The 18278-nt window shown below is 37.1% G+C and overlaps 1 protein-coding gene across 1 annotated transcript; it reads left to right on the top strand.

The window, feature by feature from the left end:
• Positions 1–1547: 1547 nt before the first annotated feature.
• LOC117411353 (cell division cycle 5-like protein) lies at positions 1548–17582 on the top strand. The gene is made up of 16 exons (XM_034018730.3): positions 1548–1751; positions 3696–3799; positions 3917–4078; positions 4641–4768; positions 5006–5105; positions 6463–6681; positions 6996–7140; positions 7483–7671; positions 8588–8736; positions 9244–9406; positions 9657–9821; positions 10033–10113; positions 10344–10586; positions 11147–11344; positions 16335–16547; positions 16642–17582. Exons 1-16 carry the CDS (start codon positions 1707–1709, stop codon positions 16747–16749), a joined length of 2412 nt encoding a protein of 803 aa, XP_033874621.1. The 5' UTR covers positions 1548–1706; the 3' UTR covers positions 16750–17582.
• The last annotated feature ends 696 nt before the right edge of the window (positions 17583–18278 follow it).

Here is an 18278-nt window from a genome sequence, read left to right as displayed (position 1 = left end):
AAGGTTCTGCTTTGTCTTAGTTGCCCTGGACTATTTTACCAGTTGATGAAGCTGCTGAAGGGGTTCTTCTGCCGGCTAGGGGTCCCCCAGGATCTCTACTGTTCAATTCGTAAATCAAACCACCAAGCCTCCTTTTGTACTTTGTTACAATATTATGTGACTGATATGAACATATTACATTTTTATGTGCTTGACCCTTGGCACAACTGTAATATTGCACACTTGTAATCCGGTATCATTACATTGTAAATGATTTCCATTACACGAGAGTAGATGTTAAAACTTCATTCTAATTTGAACTCGGCTCTCGCCAAGATAAGCACCAACTAAGACGTAGCTTTACAGTAAACTAATGTGATCCATAGGTGTCTCCATCCATTTGCGCTTCCTTCCATATGATGATGTAGATATCCTTCTGTCTGGTGCTGATGGCTGAAGTGTAATGCTGGCTCCAGGGATCAGCTTATTTTGCCTCCCTAGCGCATCAGCACACGCAGCGGCTGCGATGCTGGCTTCTCCCCAGCGCATCAGCATGACAACCGTCTGGATTGAGCTAAGTAGGGTACATCTCTGGGGTCTTCAAATGGGCACCTTCCATCCTCTGTGTTTCGTCGACTAGCCCACGACACCTCAAGAGGGCTTGACTGTGATTCTGGCGTCCCAGAATCACCCCCCTCCGACCCCCACTCAACTCAGCCCAGCTTACTTACCTGTACATCAGCGTTTCTTTCTTTGTATTGTGCTTGAGATCCCCAGCCAGAATCTTTCCGTCTCAACCACAGCCAGTTGCTGCTCCTCTCTGCTGCTTCAGATTAGTTCTTCACTGTGCGATGCAACTGTTGGTCACTGAATCCAACATCTTTGAGAAACCGGGTTGTAGAGAGTGCCACAAATCCTCGACAACCCACCTCCGCTGGGTAAACCTGGACTCTCCATCCTCGCTGTTCTGCTTCAGTGGCTAGTTGAGCATACCGCAGTTTCTTCCTCTCATACACCTCATCTACAACATCCTCCCATGGCACTGTTAACTCTACCAGGTGAACAAGGCGTGCTGATCCAGACCACAAGACAATATCTGGTCGAAGGTTAGTGGTGGCAATCTCAGGTGGAAAAATAAGCCGTTGACCAACATCTGCCAGCATTTTCCAGTCTCTAGCAGCTTCCAGTTGATCTGGGCGAGGATTGGTTTTAACACCTTTTCTTGGTGGTTGCTCTCCTGGGCGGAGGAATGTTGTCTTTTGTGTGTAATGTTTTGATGGAACAGGTGGCAACTTATTGGTCATGTTACGCTTGTCTTCCAATGCTAAGGCCAAACATCGCAGCACCTGGTCATGGCGCCAAGTAAACCGTCCTTGGCTAAGAGCCACCTTACATGCTGTCAAAATGTGCCTATATTGCCTGTATATTGCCTTTTAACATTTGCTAAAAAGCATAGCAAAATGTAATAAAGTGCAGTGAAAGCAGTACCCCTCCTGTTCGCCGCACGGCGCTGTGTCTCCCACAAGTGCTATCTGTAAGAATCTTTTGTAATTTCCCTTTTACTGCAATCCCATGGTCCTTTGCCAACGGAAGTTGAGGAACCATATTGAAAGCTGTGTTGGTCGAAAATCAACAGAGTAGTGTGTGGAAAATCTTGTCTAAATTGCTCTTAAAATTGGCTATTTTATTTTTCAGACGTAGTAGAGTATCTGTAGTCAATCTCCAAGATGCCGCGAATTATGATAAAAGGAGGTGTTTGGCGAAATACTGAGGTAAGAGACTAAAAGCAACAACTACAGTAACTTACATACTCAGCACGTTTCTGGTTTTTTTTGTTTGTTTAGAATCTCAACTCCGAGTCGATTTGCAAAAATAAGATCATTGTTTTAATGCTTTTATTTGTTAGACGCACCGAGGTACTTTAGTTTTATGACACGTGCCCATTATTATACTAGTGAGTCACACAATTTGCAATATACAAACAAATATTGACCTCATGTTGCTGTATGTATCTCCATACAAATGTTTTCCACGATGAGACGTTTGTTTGTATGCGTTTCTATTTGCAAGGAGATAAAAAGCCTGTCTGCGGGAGGAAAAATATCATGTGTGCCATTCTGAATTATGTTCATTTTATACTGAACGTACCAGAATTGATGTTGGTACAGTATATTTGTGTGCACTTTAACAAGTGCGTGCATCTGTACTAATTGAGGTGTTGCAGTCATGTGACCCCAGAAGGCTGCGCCGCCATACCTGCTGTCAAAACAACCATAGCGGCAAATGCAAAAACGGTATCTTCAGCAAAATGTAATGTATTTGTAATCACAGTGCACACTTCTCATCCCGTGTCACAGGAATTAAAAACATATAATGACAAGTGCCAGATAATTGGAAATTATGACCCCTACTGTGCACCCTTGGTGCTTTTTACTACCCTGAAAGACAGCAACTCGTGTGTTTTTTTCTTTTTAATATGAATTATATACAGTATTTGTATGTTTGTATGTAAACGTTTAAAATCTTTAGTTAAATGTACTATGTACGAAGCGTCAGTAACTGGAATCTGTAGATTTTTTTGTTCCTATAAAATTAACTTCAGCGAGTAACAGGTAAGTGGTTGAGACGGTAATAAAGGAATGTGCTGTGCAAAAATGAGCACAGCATTAAAAATATGTTTCAAGTAGCTTAAAACTACATGTAGATGAATGCAGTTTTCATTATTGTGCATTTAAATGTTATAAACTTCTAGTTAAGAATTCATTAATGTAGCATAATGCATTCTGTTAACGGGCAAATAATATTTTATGTAAGGGCTGAGAATCATCAAACCGCTTGTGCAATCTCCGTTAACTTAAGTGTAAATATTTCAGAATAATCGGTTTATTATTATTATTATTATTAATAATAATAATAATAATAATAATAATAATAATGTTAGCGTAAGAACTAACTACCAATATATCACTGATTCAAACATATGAAGTGCGCACTACACAAACGTGTGTACTGAGTTGGAGTCCAGTTTGTCGTCTTCGACTTTGGGTTACCGAGATCCTTTTTTTCTGCCCTGCTAATGACTCTGCAGACAGGAGGGCGAAGTTGTTCTCTTTTGTTGGTTCTCCCAACAGTACAACACACATCTGGCATTGTACAATCTAAAGTTTAACGACCGCGCTTTGTTTTTTGACCGGTTTTTTGACCGCGGCGTGGTTGATGATGTCACATGAAAAACCTCACCAAATGCATGCAGAACATATGTACTGTAGTTTCATACAGTGCCAGAGCTGCCCATCACTGTCAGCTGTGTGCTTTGGTCTTGTACCTAAATGCCGCATTTAATTCCATATATGTTTCCTATCAGCATAACAAAATAAAAGCAACCCCCTTGTTTTGTATTTTTACCTGATCCACTATTGCAGAATGATTTATACTCGCCTAGAGCTTCAATTAGAGCAGGAGCAGCCACAACTCGAAACAGAAAGCAATGCTAATGTATACCTGACTGTGGAAAGCAAGATATTGTAACCCTGCAGCTAAAGCAAGGCTACAGAAGATGTACTGTTGAATTAATATAAAGCTTAGACCAGTTTAATCCCCACTCCTGCGTCTGGTGAGTTTGGGTTAATAGTTTAAACACACAACGCATCGAAAAACAGGTTTGTTCCATGATGTAAACAAAATGATATAACCACTGCTGTTTGTTTTTGTTCCAGGATGAAATCCTTAAAGCAGCTGTTATGAAATATGGCAAAAACCAGTGGTCCCGTATCGCTTCCCTGTTACACAGAAAATCTGCCAAGCAGTGCAAAGCTAGATGGTAAGTAAAACATTCACAGTGCTGTAATAGGAATGCTAGGTTACATTTTGTGTGTCTAGATTGTAAAGTATATGCTCACCATGTCCTGTTTGTTTGTATGGTCTGTGTGTGAAATAGGTATGAGTGGCTTGACCCGAGCATTAAGAAGACGGAGTGGTCACGTGAGGAGGAGGAGAAGCTGCTTCATTTGGCTAAGCTGATGCCAACTCAGTGGAGGACGATTGCTCCCATCATTGGAAGAACAGCAGCTCAGTGTCTGGAGCACTACGAGTTCCTGCTGTAAGTGTCTCCTTCCAAACTGCAAGACATTTAATCTCTCAATATAGATAATATAGATGACGTTAAGTTGCATAAACTGTAAAGCAAGTGCCACAGTCTTAAAATACCATCTTCTATAGCATTCTACACTATAGTGGTATCATATTTACTGTTTCCGTTTATCTGACACTTGTACAGTCTAATTCCAAGTACTTCCAAGAACAGTGTTAAGAACATAAGAAAGTTTACAAACGAGAGGAGGCCATTCGGCCCATCTTGCTCGTTTGGTTGTTAGTAGCTTATTGATCCCAGAATCTCATCAAGCAGCTTCTTGAAGGATCCCAGGGTGTCAGCTTCAACAACATTACTGGGGAGTTGGTTCCAGACCCTCACAATTCTCTGTTAAAGATGTTTTAAAAATAAATGTAAAAACAATAGCTATATAACACTTTTCAAGTAGTGAATGTATTTATGGACCTCTTTCCTTTAATTACTTACACATGTTGCGTATATTTACTTCTAAAATCCTGGTATGTACTTCATTAAATATACGTTTTCACATTATTAATTGCCTGTATTTCAGAGACAAAGCTGCACAGAGAGACAACGAGGAGGACACTGCAGACGACCCTCGTAAACTCAAACCAGGCGAGATTGATCCCAACCCAGAGACGAAGCCAGCCAGGCCTGATCCTGTTGATATGGATGAAGGTACACAATCACGTGATTATGGTTTCAGGAAGGTGGTGTTGATTTGCATACTGCAAAACAGAAAATATATTTTGGATGCATTTTCAATATTACCACTAAAACAGGATTATTATTATTATGTTTTATATATAATGAAAGGTTTTAGCCGGTATTCCTGGTGGTTTTGCATACAAATTATTTTTAAAAAGAGTTTCTGTGTAACTGTCTGCCCTCTGTGAATTTACTTTGTTTTCTCAGATGAACTTGAGATGCTTTCTGAGGCAAGAGCTCGTCTGGCTAACACTCAGGGTAAAAAGGCTAAAAGAAAAGCAAGAGAGAAGCAACTGGAGGAAGCCAGGTAATACAAGTGTGTTTGTCATGATTTGTTTAGTTTCAGTTAGGGCTGTTAATTAATTGCAGTTAACGTCTATGATTAGCACGTTAATTTTTTGGGAGATTTGTTTTTTTTAGCGCACGTCAGTTGCACTTCTGTCTTCATTTCCTGCAGCACCATTTTAGTGCATGCCAGGATTGAATGCGTGTCGTCATCGTTTGAATATAAAGTTAGTCACGGAGCCGCATTATGTTGCAAAGCACTCAAACTGAAGGACTTGTGAATGGAACGTTTATTTTATTTTTTAACTTTCTGTTCATTGGATAGAAAGAGGATCTACTTGAATCTACTGTCAAAGTGAGTTCCAGTATCACATTTGCATCTAGTCTGCTGTACCACCTGCATGATAAACATGCTTTCACTTCTTAAAATATACTCTAGTTTTTCTGCTACAGACATCAACAGTACAACATATGAAACCTGTCAGTTTCGACAGAGTACTCCTTTAGAAATTCAGGATCGCTGCAAACCCATGAATCAAGCTAAGTACAGTACTATAAGTATAACCAGTGCTGTTGGATAGCTACCAACTGCAGACCTGTTAACATTGTAGCTTTGTTTTATTTCAATAACCACGTTTATTTTTAAGCAATATTATTTACAATTATGGAGGATATAACCGTTACTCAGTGCATGTTTTGTTTTATTTAGGCAATTTCAAGTTATTAATATGAGAATGTAAAATTATTATTATTTAAACAGCAATAAAAAACATCAGTTTATCAGTAAAGGAAACTGATGATTGTAAATGCAGTAAGGTGAGTAATAAACTTACTCCATTGTGATTTAGCAGTTGGTTCAAACACAATGCTGGATTGTAAATAAATATAAAACTATACAGGGAATCCAGAAATAGGAAAACAGGGTATTTGTGCTGGGTGGTTTTTTGGATGATGATGATGATGATGATGATGATGATAGCATTAGTAATAAAACACATTTAAATGACATGGCTGCAGTAATTGTATCAATTAAATATCCATTAACTGAGATTTAATTTTTTTAATCTCAAGATTAATCATTTTTTTTTTTTAATCGCTTGACAGCCCTAGTTTAAATGCATTAGTGTAATGCAGTAAGTCCTGTTGAAATCCCCCCCGCAAACTTAATGAATACGTATTTTCAACAGATTCAGGTTTTTTCTATAGCATATAGTTTGTTTTTTAATCAACTATATTTCTTCAGGTACTGATAGTACTGTTCACAACTAAGCATAGTGCACCGCCTGACCAGAATTTTAATTTTAAGTTGCTTAAATATATCTCTTGTGTTCCACACTTCTTATTTTCCTTTCTTTTGTGCAACAACTTGCTCTACATAGACGACTTGCAGCGCTTCAGAAGAGAAGGGAGCTGAGGGCAGCTGGCATTGAGATACAAAAGAAAAGGAAGAAGAAAAGGGGTGTGGATTACAATGCTGAGATTCCCTTTGAAAAGAAGCCAGCTCAAGGTTTTTATGACACTTCAATGGAAAATTACCAAGCCTTGGAGCCAGACTTTAAAAGGCTGCGCCAACAGCACCTTGATGGAGACTTGAGATTGTAAGTATTCCTACATTTGTTGGTGACCAGTCATATAAACCAGTGAGCATATGACCAATAAACCTCATACTAGGTGCATACCAACACTAAGATTTAATTTAATTAAAAATCATAGTATTTTAAGTTGTCACCTTCCTTATAAAACAACACATGACTAAACAAATGATCTAATGGAAGTGTTTAGATTCCAGAGTCTTTTATAATGACTATAATGAAATGAGAATTCTGCGTTATTGAACATGGGATCATATCTGTGGTGGAATATACAGCAAATGCATGCACTTAATTTCCTGTAAAATCGTAATGTATTACAGTGAAAAAGAGGACAGAGACCGCAAGAAAGATAAACAGAAGATAAAGAAGAAGAAGGAATCGGATCTCCCTTCTGCTATTTTGCAGACTAGTGGAGTGTCGGAGTTTACAAAGAAGAGGAGCAAATTAGTTCTCCCCGCTCCACAGGTATGCTGATATTTTCATCAGGGAACAAATATTTAGTCCCTTCATCAATGTAGTATATTTTGTATTAAATACAGTATTCAAAACAAAGCAGGTACATGTTTTTGTTTATAGTTTTACGTGGAGCAAGAAATTTCAATCCGTGTAATAGAAAAAAGTGTAAATGTACTTAAGAAGTTGCTCATTTCTTGATTCTCTTCCTTTTAAAATGTACGCAAACTTGAGTTTAGACACTTGGTGGTGAAGGCTTAACGCTTCAAGATATTGCCTTCATGTTTACACAGATACCTTCCACTGAACTTGGTTATGCCTTAAAGTCAAGCTTTGTTTTTGTTTGTTTTTTAGATTTCAGACTCTGAACTGGAGGAAGTTGTAAAACTTGGACAGGCCAGTGAGCTGGCTCGTCAGACGGCTGAAGAGTCTGGAATTACCAATTCTGCGTCCAGTGCTTTGCTGTCTGAGTATAATGTGACCAACAATGCAATGGCACTGCGCACTCCGAAAACACCAGCTGCTCAGGACAGGATTCTCCAGGTAAACTTCAAACACGGAGGATGGTCTCGAATTGACCAAAAACCTTTGCACTTTTTCACTCTTTCACTGTTAGTTTAGCACTTTTTTGACTTGTTTTTCTGTATGAATTACATGACTTTATATTTTTGTATAAACTTGACATTTCTTTTTTTTTTTTTTGCTGCCATATATAATAGTTCTGTATGCTGATCTAGTGCATGTCTTCAATTTAGGAACTGTGAACTTCGATTTGTGATCTATGTACCTGCACTACCTGTAGTAAATTGCTATTTGAGGTTCTCTGATCCAGCACTAACAAAGTTTGAAATAGGAATACACCTTTCTATTAAGTTTTGGTTTAGGTTGCAAAGTATACCTGGTCAAATTTAATGGCGCCCTTCACTGTGACCTGATATGGCTGCCATATTGTGCCTTTCTGATTTCAAACTAAACTATCAGAGATTGGCTTTGTATTCAGAGCTGTATTCTGTGATTCTGAGATCAAGTTCTGCTGTTGCCACACTGTCAAAGTCTCTTATCTTGACCTTACTGACCTTATTTTCAAGATTACATTAACACGGTTTACTAAATGAACTGCCACATTGATATGGACAGAGGTTAAAACAATGTAACAGATCACCTCCTGATATATTTTTTTAAACTGTGAATGATGCATACTTTATCATGTTCATACTTTAACTTTACAACCACTTTTTTCATAAATCCATTTAGCTTCATGAATACAAACCATTTTATCAGAGATGCCATTTCCCATACATTTTGTCTTGAGAGATGCTTAGTTCCCCATTTATATTTTATAGTATTGCAATTCTTTGGACAGTGTTTTAACTGATTAATTCTCACTTGCCACATTAGGCATGTGTGTGTCAAGTATACACAGTACATTAGTTTAGCAATTTGTTTAAATCCTGAACAGGAAGCTCAGAACCTGATGGCCCTGACGAATGTGGATACACCTCTGAAAGGTGGTTTGAACACCCCCCTTCATGAGAGCGACTTCTCAGGAGTGACACCCCAGCGACAAGTTGTCCAGACGCCTAATACAGTGCTTGCCACACCATTCAGGTAACCTGCACGTTCACTTAAGATTTTGATATTCAATGTTAATTTTAGGTTTACAAAATAATACTTCTGTTCTAGCTGGATTGTTGGCAGCCTATTAACCATGTCTGATCTCCTGTTCACTGCTCTAAGATACAGGGGGCAGACATGGAAATAAGACTCCCATTACATAGCAGTTTGATCTATTCCTAGTTTTACTAGGAGTTTAATAAGACGCACCTGAGCTTGTTACCTATACACTGGGGCTAATCAAACACATATTAAAACCTGTTATGGTGAACCTGCTATTCAATAGGAGTCTTAATTACATCCCTGTAAATCCAGCCACTTGTTAAACCTTTGTGTATGGAATCAAACATCCAACAGTGCATGTAACAGAAAAAAAGATGGATGTCTGCAAATATTAAATCTTAAACCGAATTAACCATAAACTGTAGCTAGAAAATGCAATGACCTTTCTTGAATTAGTGATTGCACAATGTTGACTGATCAATTTTCTCTTTCCTCTAGAACGCCTACTAATGGAACTGATGGCTTGACCCCACATGGTGCACTCACACCTAAACCAGCTATTGGAATAACCCCTGGAAGAACCCCTTTACGTGACAAGCTCAACATTAATGCTGAAGAGGGGATGGTTGATTATAATGATCCATCCTATTCTAAGCACCTGGTAAGACTAAGATGTTTCTATATGTTGCACTAGTTAAGTATCCACTTGATTTAAGATTTGCTGGCAGGTGCATACCTACAGGTATGTGTCTGCCTTAAACCCAAATGTTTATTTGGAGTTTTATATTTAATTTGTTCACAACCACTTCACTTTAGTTCCTAGTTATAAAGCGAAATGCTAAAAAACTTGAGCATGTAATGTGATTTTCAGCAGATTGGGGGTATGATGCAGAATTCTTCTATTGTAATAGGAAAGAGAGTCACGTGAACAACTGAGAATGGGCTTGATGGGTTTACCAGCACCAAAAAACGACTTTGAGATTGTCCTTCCGGAGAATGCTGAAAAAGAACTGGAAGAACATGAAACAGACGAGAGCTTTGTGGAAGACGCAGCAGAAATCGACATGAGGAAACAGGTAAACTGTAGGCCTTACTACACTGCACACTGTAAGATGTACAAAGATGTTTGCCAACAAAAACTGATAAAATGGGAAAACACTGAAAAAAATTGCAACATGATATAACTAAATTCACATTGTTTCATATTCTGGAGATTCATGTTGGGGCGTGCCTAAAAATCTTCTGTAGTAAAAACTGAAATGTATTTCATTTCTGGTCCCTTTTCAGGCAGTCAGAGACGCAGAACGTGAAAAGGAATTAAAGCAAAGACATGTGGCTATACAGAGGAATCTTCCAAGACCATCAGAAGTGAGTTCAAAAATGAATTTTGGTGTAAAGGTTACCCCTTATTCCACACTTTTACATCGTGCAAAGTGTTTTTGGGTTGATTTTAGATTTGTAATCCTGGCTGGCCAGGGTTAGTATTACAAATTCTACAGGTTGTCAAGGTAACGGGTACCAAGATAGATGGACAATCTGGTAAAACCAATCAGGCTTTTCTGTTTTTAATATTCTAATCTGTTTTAATTTTAATACAGGTAAATGAGACCATCCTAAGACCTTTGAATGTGGAACCACCTTTAACAGAGATTCAAAAGGCAGAAGAAATGATAAAGAAAGAAATGATCACCATGATTCACTTTGACTGCTTGCATCACCCCTACACAGATGCTTTGGGTAAAAAGGCTAAAGGACTGGGGTCTGGATCGAACAATGCAGAACATATAGTATACCTGGAACATAACCTGTATGAAAAAATGCAGGAAGATGATATGAAAAAGGTAAATAGGGAGGGTTCACGGTTTCATTCAATATAAATTGAATGTCTATGCCTTACACAAATGTTATGCACATGTAGTCACATTTAACTGTGCGCAGGACTCTATTGGTGGGCTTTGTGATGGGTTTCCTTATTTGGTTCCAAATGTTACTTTATCGAATGCAAAGTATATAACACTTCTATTAAGGTAAAATGTGTAAATTTAAAAACATTGCATATTTTTGAGTTGAGTACACGTTTCCCAAGGGCATGCTTGTAAAAGTGCCTTTCATTAACAGTACACTGCTGAAGTTAGCTATCCATAGATGTGTACATCAAGTTTTGTAAATGCCAGATGCCTGTATTGAAATAATATCTACAAGCCCTCGAGACAAAATGTCTTGGAGGGATATTGGTTATTGGATTATAGGATTTGGAGGATTTTGAAGTTTAATATACACTTCTCTGAATATCTCTTAATTGTGTGGATCGGTGTATCATTGACTTTTTATCAAATACTAAACTTAAGTGAATAAAAATCCTTTATTAAAAAAAGGAATAACATGTTTGTGTGATCTTCAGGCTGATGAGCTGTTGGTACAGGAGATGGAGGTGGTGAAGCATGGCATGGGGCATGGAGATCTCTCAATTGATGCTTACAACCAGGTGTGGGAGGAGTGCTACAGCCAGGTGTTGTACCTTCCTGGGCAGGGGCGATACACACGAGCCAACCTGTCCAGCAAAAAGGACAGAATCGAATCTCTGGAAAAGAAATTGGAGGTAAGTTGCAGTGGCTCTAATGAAAACTGAATGTATTTACATCATATCTCCAGCAGGGTGCAGCATTGCTTTGTGTATGTATAATCTGTGATGAGGTGCTTTGAAATAATGTTACACAGAATGTGTTTTTTATTTTAAATCTATAATTATTGTTTGTCAGAATTACTAATTTTGGGATCTGTGTGCTCATGGGTTTGACACATTCTAGTTTGTAAATAAATAAATATATTTAATAAAGAAAATATATACTTTTTTATGGTAGAAACCAGTGTCTAACACAAGCAGTCATGTTCATTGGCTGTTCATTAGCCACAGCTAACCTGCATTGCGCAAGCAGTTAATTCAATTTACCCCTCATAGCAACAGCATTCCAGCGTGTTTTAAAATAATAAACATCTCATAACACTTTGAAGATTGCAGGATATCCTTACATGTGATTTAACCCCTTCTCTGCTAAGGCTTTTTCCACCCCCATTGCTAGAGGTTTTTCTTGAATTTGGGACTGAATTGTTTAAAAGTTAAATTTCTCACAGGTCTCTAAAGGAAACCTATATAGTTTTTTTTTTCAGCACAATCTGAACTTTTCAATGATATAATTAACAATGATATAAAAAATGAAAAATTACAATCTCTGTGCCAATTTTAAAGCCCTAAAAAAGTAATTTCCTAACATGGTAATTAGACAAATTGCATGTGTCTTGCATTGCTAATATGTTAACTGTCTATGGAGAAAACAAATAGGAGTTAGTATGTTTATGTCATGGCTGCGTCAACAGTTGTATTAATAAATAATAATAATGATAAACGTTTAAAACAACATCGTCGGCTCGATATGTAAACTATACATATTTTTAAATGTAGACAAAAACTAAATTCAAAATATAATTCCGAAAGACTAAATCCCCCTACACATGTCCTAAAATTTTGTAAGCAATTACTCACTCGCAGCCTTTAGGGCACCGACATATTTTATAATGTTATTATTACTGCTGATGAGGCAGCATAGCCTGGGACAGTATACAGCAATCAATAACAATTGATTAGTTCTGAAAGTAACTGTTGAAAATAAAACAATTTGTCAAATATCTCCTGTGGGTCTGCTAAATGTTGTAGCCATCAGGATTTGTTCAAATCAAACCACGATCCAAAATATAAAACTCTTCAGTTTGTTTATTTGACTTACTGGATTCCAGACTGAACAACATGGAGAAAGCCTATTGGCCAGTTTAGGCATCAATCATTCAGATTGATTGACGTCATCAATCCACCATGCACACGCTGAGAGACTAAACCCTCCCACACATATCCTAAAATGTCGTAAGCAATTGGTCAAACACAGCGTGCCCAAGCACTGAGTTACTACCGCATATGCCACGGTACAACAGAGACAGCATACAGTAATCAATAGCGATCGATCAGTTCTGAAAATAACTATTGAAAGTAAGATTGTTTGCTAAAAATAGGTCCTTAGATCCCCTAAATGTTGTATCCATCAAAAGTTGTGCCAATCAAAGCACTATAAAAAATAATACAGACCTTTTTGTTTGCTTGTTTGACTTCCGTCATTGAATAACACGGAGAAATCGTATACAGGGCAGTTTACACGTTAATCATGCACTTTTTAAATGACGTGACCGATACACCATTTACATATTTTGAGAGCTGAAACCCTTCTACACACCCTGCAAAAAAAAATTAAATTCTCTGATGCTCACAGCCGGCGCTACAGTGAGATTTATTTTAGGACGTGCGCGGTACACCCCCTAGCACTGAAGGGGTTAAAATTTAATCCCGTACCTTTATTTTGATACCAAGCAACTTCATATTAAAGCACAGGTATGCTTTGGTGTTGACGACAATTTTTTTTTTTTTTTTTACTAGATTTTGTACATGTTACATTTCCAAGTACAATATAATTAGGGCTTCTGTTCGTTTATTTCATTTTTCTATTTTTGAGTTTTATGTAAATTGTTTTTTTCGGGGCTTTTGCTTTATATACTGTATGAAAATTGTTTTCGGTTACTTTCCAAAATGCTTGGCTGTTTTTTTCTGTCACAATATCTATAGTAACTTGACTGTACTTGCACACTTAAGTTTAGGATTTTGCTGCCACTCAGTAGTTGGGATGGGTTTAAAGTATTCAGAATGAATCAATGATAGATACAAGTCATGAAGGAGGGACATTGCAGATGGGAAAGGGGTGAAGTCGATGTGAATTGAGTAACCATTTCTAGTGTTTTTCCGTACACAGATTTCATTTTTTTTTGTATTGGGTGTGTTTATCGGTTAAAACCGAAAAGCATAAGCCCTAACTATAATATATATTTATATTTGGTTTGCGGCATTTTAAAGGTATTTACTGTTAACACAGTTTTGTTTTCTTAAAATGAATAAATACAATATTTAAAGAAATGCTTTAAATTTCTAAGTGAACTGCGTATATTTTCCATCTTCTGTGTGAGCTTATTGCCGCTGACTAAGAGTTAAAGAATTTTCTGGAACGGTATAAAGTGTTGTACTAAAATGTTGTAAATGATCAATGCATAATGTAGTCTCAAAGGAAATATAAGGATACAATGAACCTTCATTATATACAGTAAAATGGATAACTAAAACAACGTAGAACTTTTAATGGGTTAGAGCTGGCACCACTGAAACTGTGATTTGAAGCATATTTTGTTTGGACACATATGGTTAAGTTTCAGTTAATCAAGGAAACGTTTCACAAAGGGTGGGTTTGTTTAATATTTTTTGGCATGGAAAAGAGGGCGGCGACCTGGAATTGATTCACACAGCAGCTACTTCTGAGGGGAGAAAGGGCGGCAGTAGTTTCATTCAGAGAATTAACACGATTTGTAGTAGCAACAGCTGCAGACCACATTTATCATTAATGCATCAAAACGTCCTTACATTGTTGGTTCCAAACACAGTTGTCATATGTAGTCTAATCAGAAACACAGGGAAGCCTAAACCTGCTGCTTGTTAAACGCAAGTGAATAACTTAAAATAAATTATACATAGTGTCATCAGGGTTTACTGAAAACGTGAAATTACAGGGTTTTGCATTTCTTACAAGCTCACACAAAGTAAAATATCACTATTTAGTGATATGGGTTGTGGTTTTAGATAGATAGATAGATAGATGAAGGCTATATTTGCATCCTGAGCCATTTGAAAAAAACGGCATAATACGACAGTAGTGACGTCAAAAAGTGATAATTCCTCTAGAGGAAAATATACTTCAACTTTGACTCATTCGACTCCTCGAGACCATCACTCTCAATTCAAACACAAAATGTCTCATTTTCAATCACTCGACAACACCCACAGTACAGAAATGTTCATTAATGATCAACAAAATGAGAATACGTTAAATGATGTAAAGCTGGTACATTTGTATCTCAGGAACTGGAGAGGAACGGGAAATTAAAACAAGGTAAAGGCAATCGTCCAAATAAAGCTGAAGCACTGATGGATAATGACAGAACATCTGTACAGCACTGAAACACTACGTTTAAAAAAAACCCCGAACTGTGCTGCTGAACCTCGTCTTCTTTAATTTTAGCATCACAAGGGTATCCATGTATTATAAAAAAATAATGGATGGGCCTCTTCAGTGAGTTACAGGAAAACAATTCGATCTCCAGCTTTTTGTGACAGTTTATAAATTACTCGACCTTCGGTCTCGTAATTTATGATGTCACAGAAACCCTAGATGAAATTATTTTCCTGTAACTCACTGAAGCCCATCTATTTTTTCTCTCTCTCTCTATATCTATATCTATCTATCGAATGGTACAAGGTCTTTGGTCAGCAGCCTATTGGTTTCACTGAAGCAACAGAAGACATATTTTGAGAGGAGATAATGCCACCAAGAGAAAATAATAAATATCCTAATGGGAATTGCTGTATTTGCATGTTGTTTTGAAGTTTCCCTTTTTTTTTTTTTTTTTTTTAAGTGCAGCATTATCAATTCTAAAATTAAACCTGTAAATTGTTTGACTCGATCTGGCTGTAGACAACCACATTTTGTCAAGGGGGAAAGGTCTAACCCCACCGACCCACATTTTAAAATTACTTTGGATACGCAGCCTTGTAATTTGAGGATGAGGCAGTAAACATTTAAATTCTTGCTTTGCTCTTGTTGGAACACGAAGCATGTTCCGAATTATCATTGTTTTTTTGTTTTTTTTGAGGGTACATTTTATATGAATGTCTTGCTGGTTTTCCATTTGGAACCCTATGTTTGTCTGGTTATCTTGCCCCTTTGAGCCTTTATTAGTCAGGTATGTGTACTTAATTTGATGTGAATGCTAGTAATTGTAGATCAACAACACTATTTTATATTTTGATACCTTACTCCAAGCCTCTGCATCAATAGTTTTTATTTCATTTGGTATGATGCATTAATTCAGATTGCTCTCTTGAGCCTGCTAGAAATCCATATGTAGGCTGGTAGCATAAACACCCTTTATACTAGCTGTCTGCTTTTCAGAAAAGAAGAAAAAAATTAAAAAATAAACTACACACAGGACATTTACAGGACCCTTTACTACAATGTTGGCCTAATTCTTCTCTTTGATCCTCACGGCATTAAGAATCGCATGTTAAACAAGTGGGTAGTCCTTTCATAAGGGCCCAAGGTTCAGTGGTGTTGAACCCCAGGATAAAAATAATTGTAATATGATTACAGGTTTTGACATTAGCACCTTGCGTGCACACTGTTTTATCCAACAGACACCAGATGTCAGTTTGACACTTCAGGCATTAAATTAAACAAACTACTAGGAAAAATAAGTGGTAATGTACCCTGTAAATGATTAAAGAATTGGACCATGTCACTGTCTTGGTGCTCCAAGCATCAAATGGCTGATGATCGCTGATCATAAATTCTTGTCTTTAGATGAATCCTAAGTCCTATTGTTTTAGATATTGAATGTCTCAAGTTGTAGAAAGTGTACAGTGCTGTTAGTTATGTGTTCTCTAAAAGATCAACAGGGGACACATGACGATGGAGGCAAAGAGGGCGGCAAAGATGGAGAAGAAAATGAAGATCTTGCTGGGTGGTTATCAGTCGAGAGCAATGGGGCTCATAAAACAGATGAACGACTTGTGGGATCAGATCGAACAGGCTAACCTGGAACTGCGCACATTCGAGGAGCTGAAGAAACACGAGGACACTGCCATCCCGAGGAGACAAGAGGTTATTACTATTTCCAAAATGCAGGTGTTCTGTTGAATGTGCTGTTTAGCAAAATTTTGCCGTTTTGAACTAATTTGTATGTTTCGTTTGTCAGGCTCTAAGAGAGGATGTCCAGAGGCAGCAGGAGAGAGAGAAGGAACTACAGCAAAGATATGCTGACCTTCTTCTGGAAAAAGAGACTTTAACATCTTCCAAGTTTTAAAGCAAACACCTTTTGTGAGGTCTAATGGTGCATGCATGCATCCAAAGCCCAAGAAAGTTTATTACTGTTTTTTTGTTTTTGTTTTTGTTTTTCTACAGGCTGCAAGACTTGAAGCTTTTCAGTCGTCATTTTCTACAGTTGTGTGTTTGGAAATCGATGTAGTTTTATTTCACAGGCTTGTTGCAACATTCCTCAATTCTGCCATAGACAAGTATGTATCATATTGTTGGGCATTGTAAGACTTATTTTTAAGGGACAGATGCTTCAAGAGATTAATAATGCAAAATAAATAATAATTAAAAAAAACCCTTGAGGATGAATACATGTGATCTCATTTAAATGTTAAAATCCTATGCCATTATAAAAATGTGGTCATTAGATTATTAATGTGCAAATCACAGTATTGTTTAAGATTGCATTGATTTTGAAACCCAAACAGTGCCACTTCATTCCATGTATTTGCGAATGAAAACTGGTTTAGAAGAAGCATGTTAAGTCACCAGTTCACCACCCAGTATTCATCCAAGGGTTAGCAGGTGAGCAGAAACCGCAATTAAAGTTGTTGTAAAACTTGCATGGAATTGTGTTTGTCGCTGTTTGAGGACCTGATCATAAAACATGTACTTAACACTGCTTTAAAATAACCTTGATACTATTATTTTAAATAAATTGGCTAATTGGCCAATCTTGAAATATTTTTTTTCAAAATTTTATAGAACAATTTGTATTTGAATTAGCTTATTTTATGTTTTTATACCAAAACCTGTAGATTTGAGTAGTCTATAGTAATAGATAATAAAGCGATCTTCTGGGCGAGTTCAGCCATTCTTATACTGCAGTGGTGCTGTTTCATATAAATCTCATAAGTTTATCCCTTGGGTGTTCTGCATCAGTTAAATCTAGCATTTAAAGTAACAGCAAGTCACCCAGATGTCAACAGGGCTATTAAAAACAGGTCTGGTAATGTGTCACTCAAACAATGTCATAATAAGAGAGAATCTTACAAAAATCACATGCATATTTGAAAAATAAAAAAATGCTTAGGCAATGCAAAATGTATATTTGGCTCATATATATATACCACAAAATGAGTTTAAAATGAGGATGGGTCCAGCATTTGGAAAGTTTTACTTCCTTCCTTCTCACCACTGAGGTTTTGAAACAAAGGTAAAATATTTTTTGGTTATTACTGCCTCCTTGGTTATTTGTTTGTGATATCTTGGAGAGAATATATATTTTTTTTGTTGGTGATGTTTCGAATTTGAGTCTTAAACATTGGTGTCCACTATTGTGGTTCAGAGAAGATAATATTTAAATTGAATCTTTTTGTATTGTTATGCTACGTAGTGTTGAAAACGGTAATTGTAGAGGTTTGATCATTCCCCCCGGATGTAGAAAAGTCCAGAGATTTGTTTTAGTCAAATTCTGCCTTTTGTGAAAGATTTATCAAAAGGTTTATATGCCCCCTGTCTGATTTTCTGCATTTTTGCTTATTTTTGACACTGAATGTTATCAGATCTTCAACCAAA

This window comes from Acipenser ruthenus, chromosome 6 (genome assembly GCF_902713425.1).
Source record: "Acipenser ruthenus chromosome 6, fAciRut3.2 maternal haplotype, whole genome shotgun sequence".
Taxonomy (NCBI): Eukaryota; Metazoa; Chordata; class Actinopteri; order Acipenseriformes; family Acipenseridae; genus Acipenser; species Acipenser ruthenus.
This window is presented reverse-complemented; position numbering and strand designations above follow the sequence as displayed.

Coding starts and splice junctions, on each gene's coding strand:
- LOC117411353 (XM_034018730.3), top strand. CDS start 1,707: ATGCCGCGAATTATGATAAAAGGAGGTGTTTGGCGAAATACTGAG. Junction 1,752..3,695: donor GTGTTTGGCGAAATACTGAG/GTAAGAGACTAA, acceptor TTTTTGTTCCAG/GATGAAATCCTTAAAGCAGC. Junction 10,587..11,146: donor AGGAAGATGATATGAAAAAG/GTAAATAGGGAG, acceptor TGTGATCTTCAG/GCTGATGAGCTGTTGGTACA.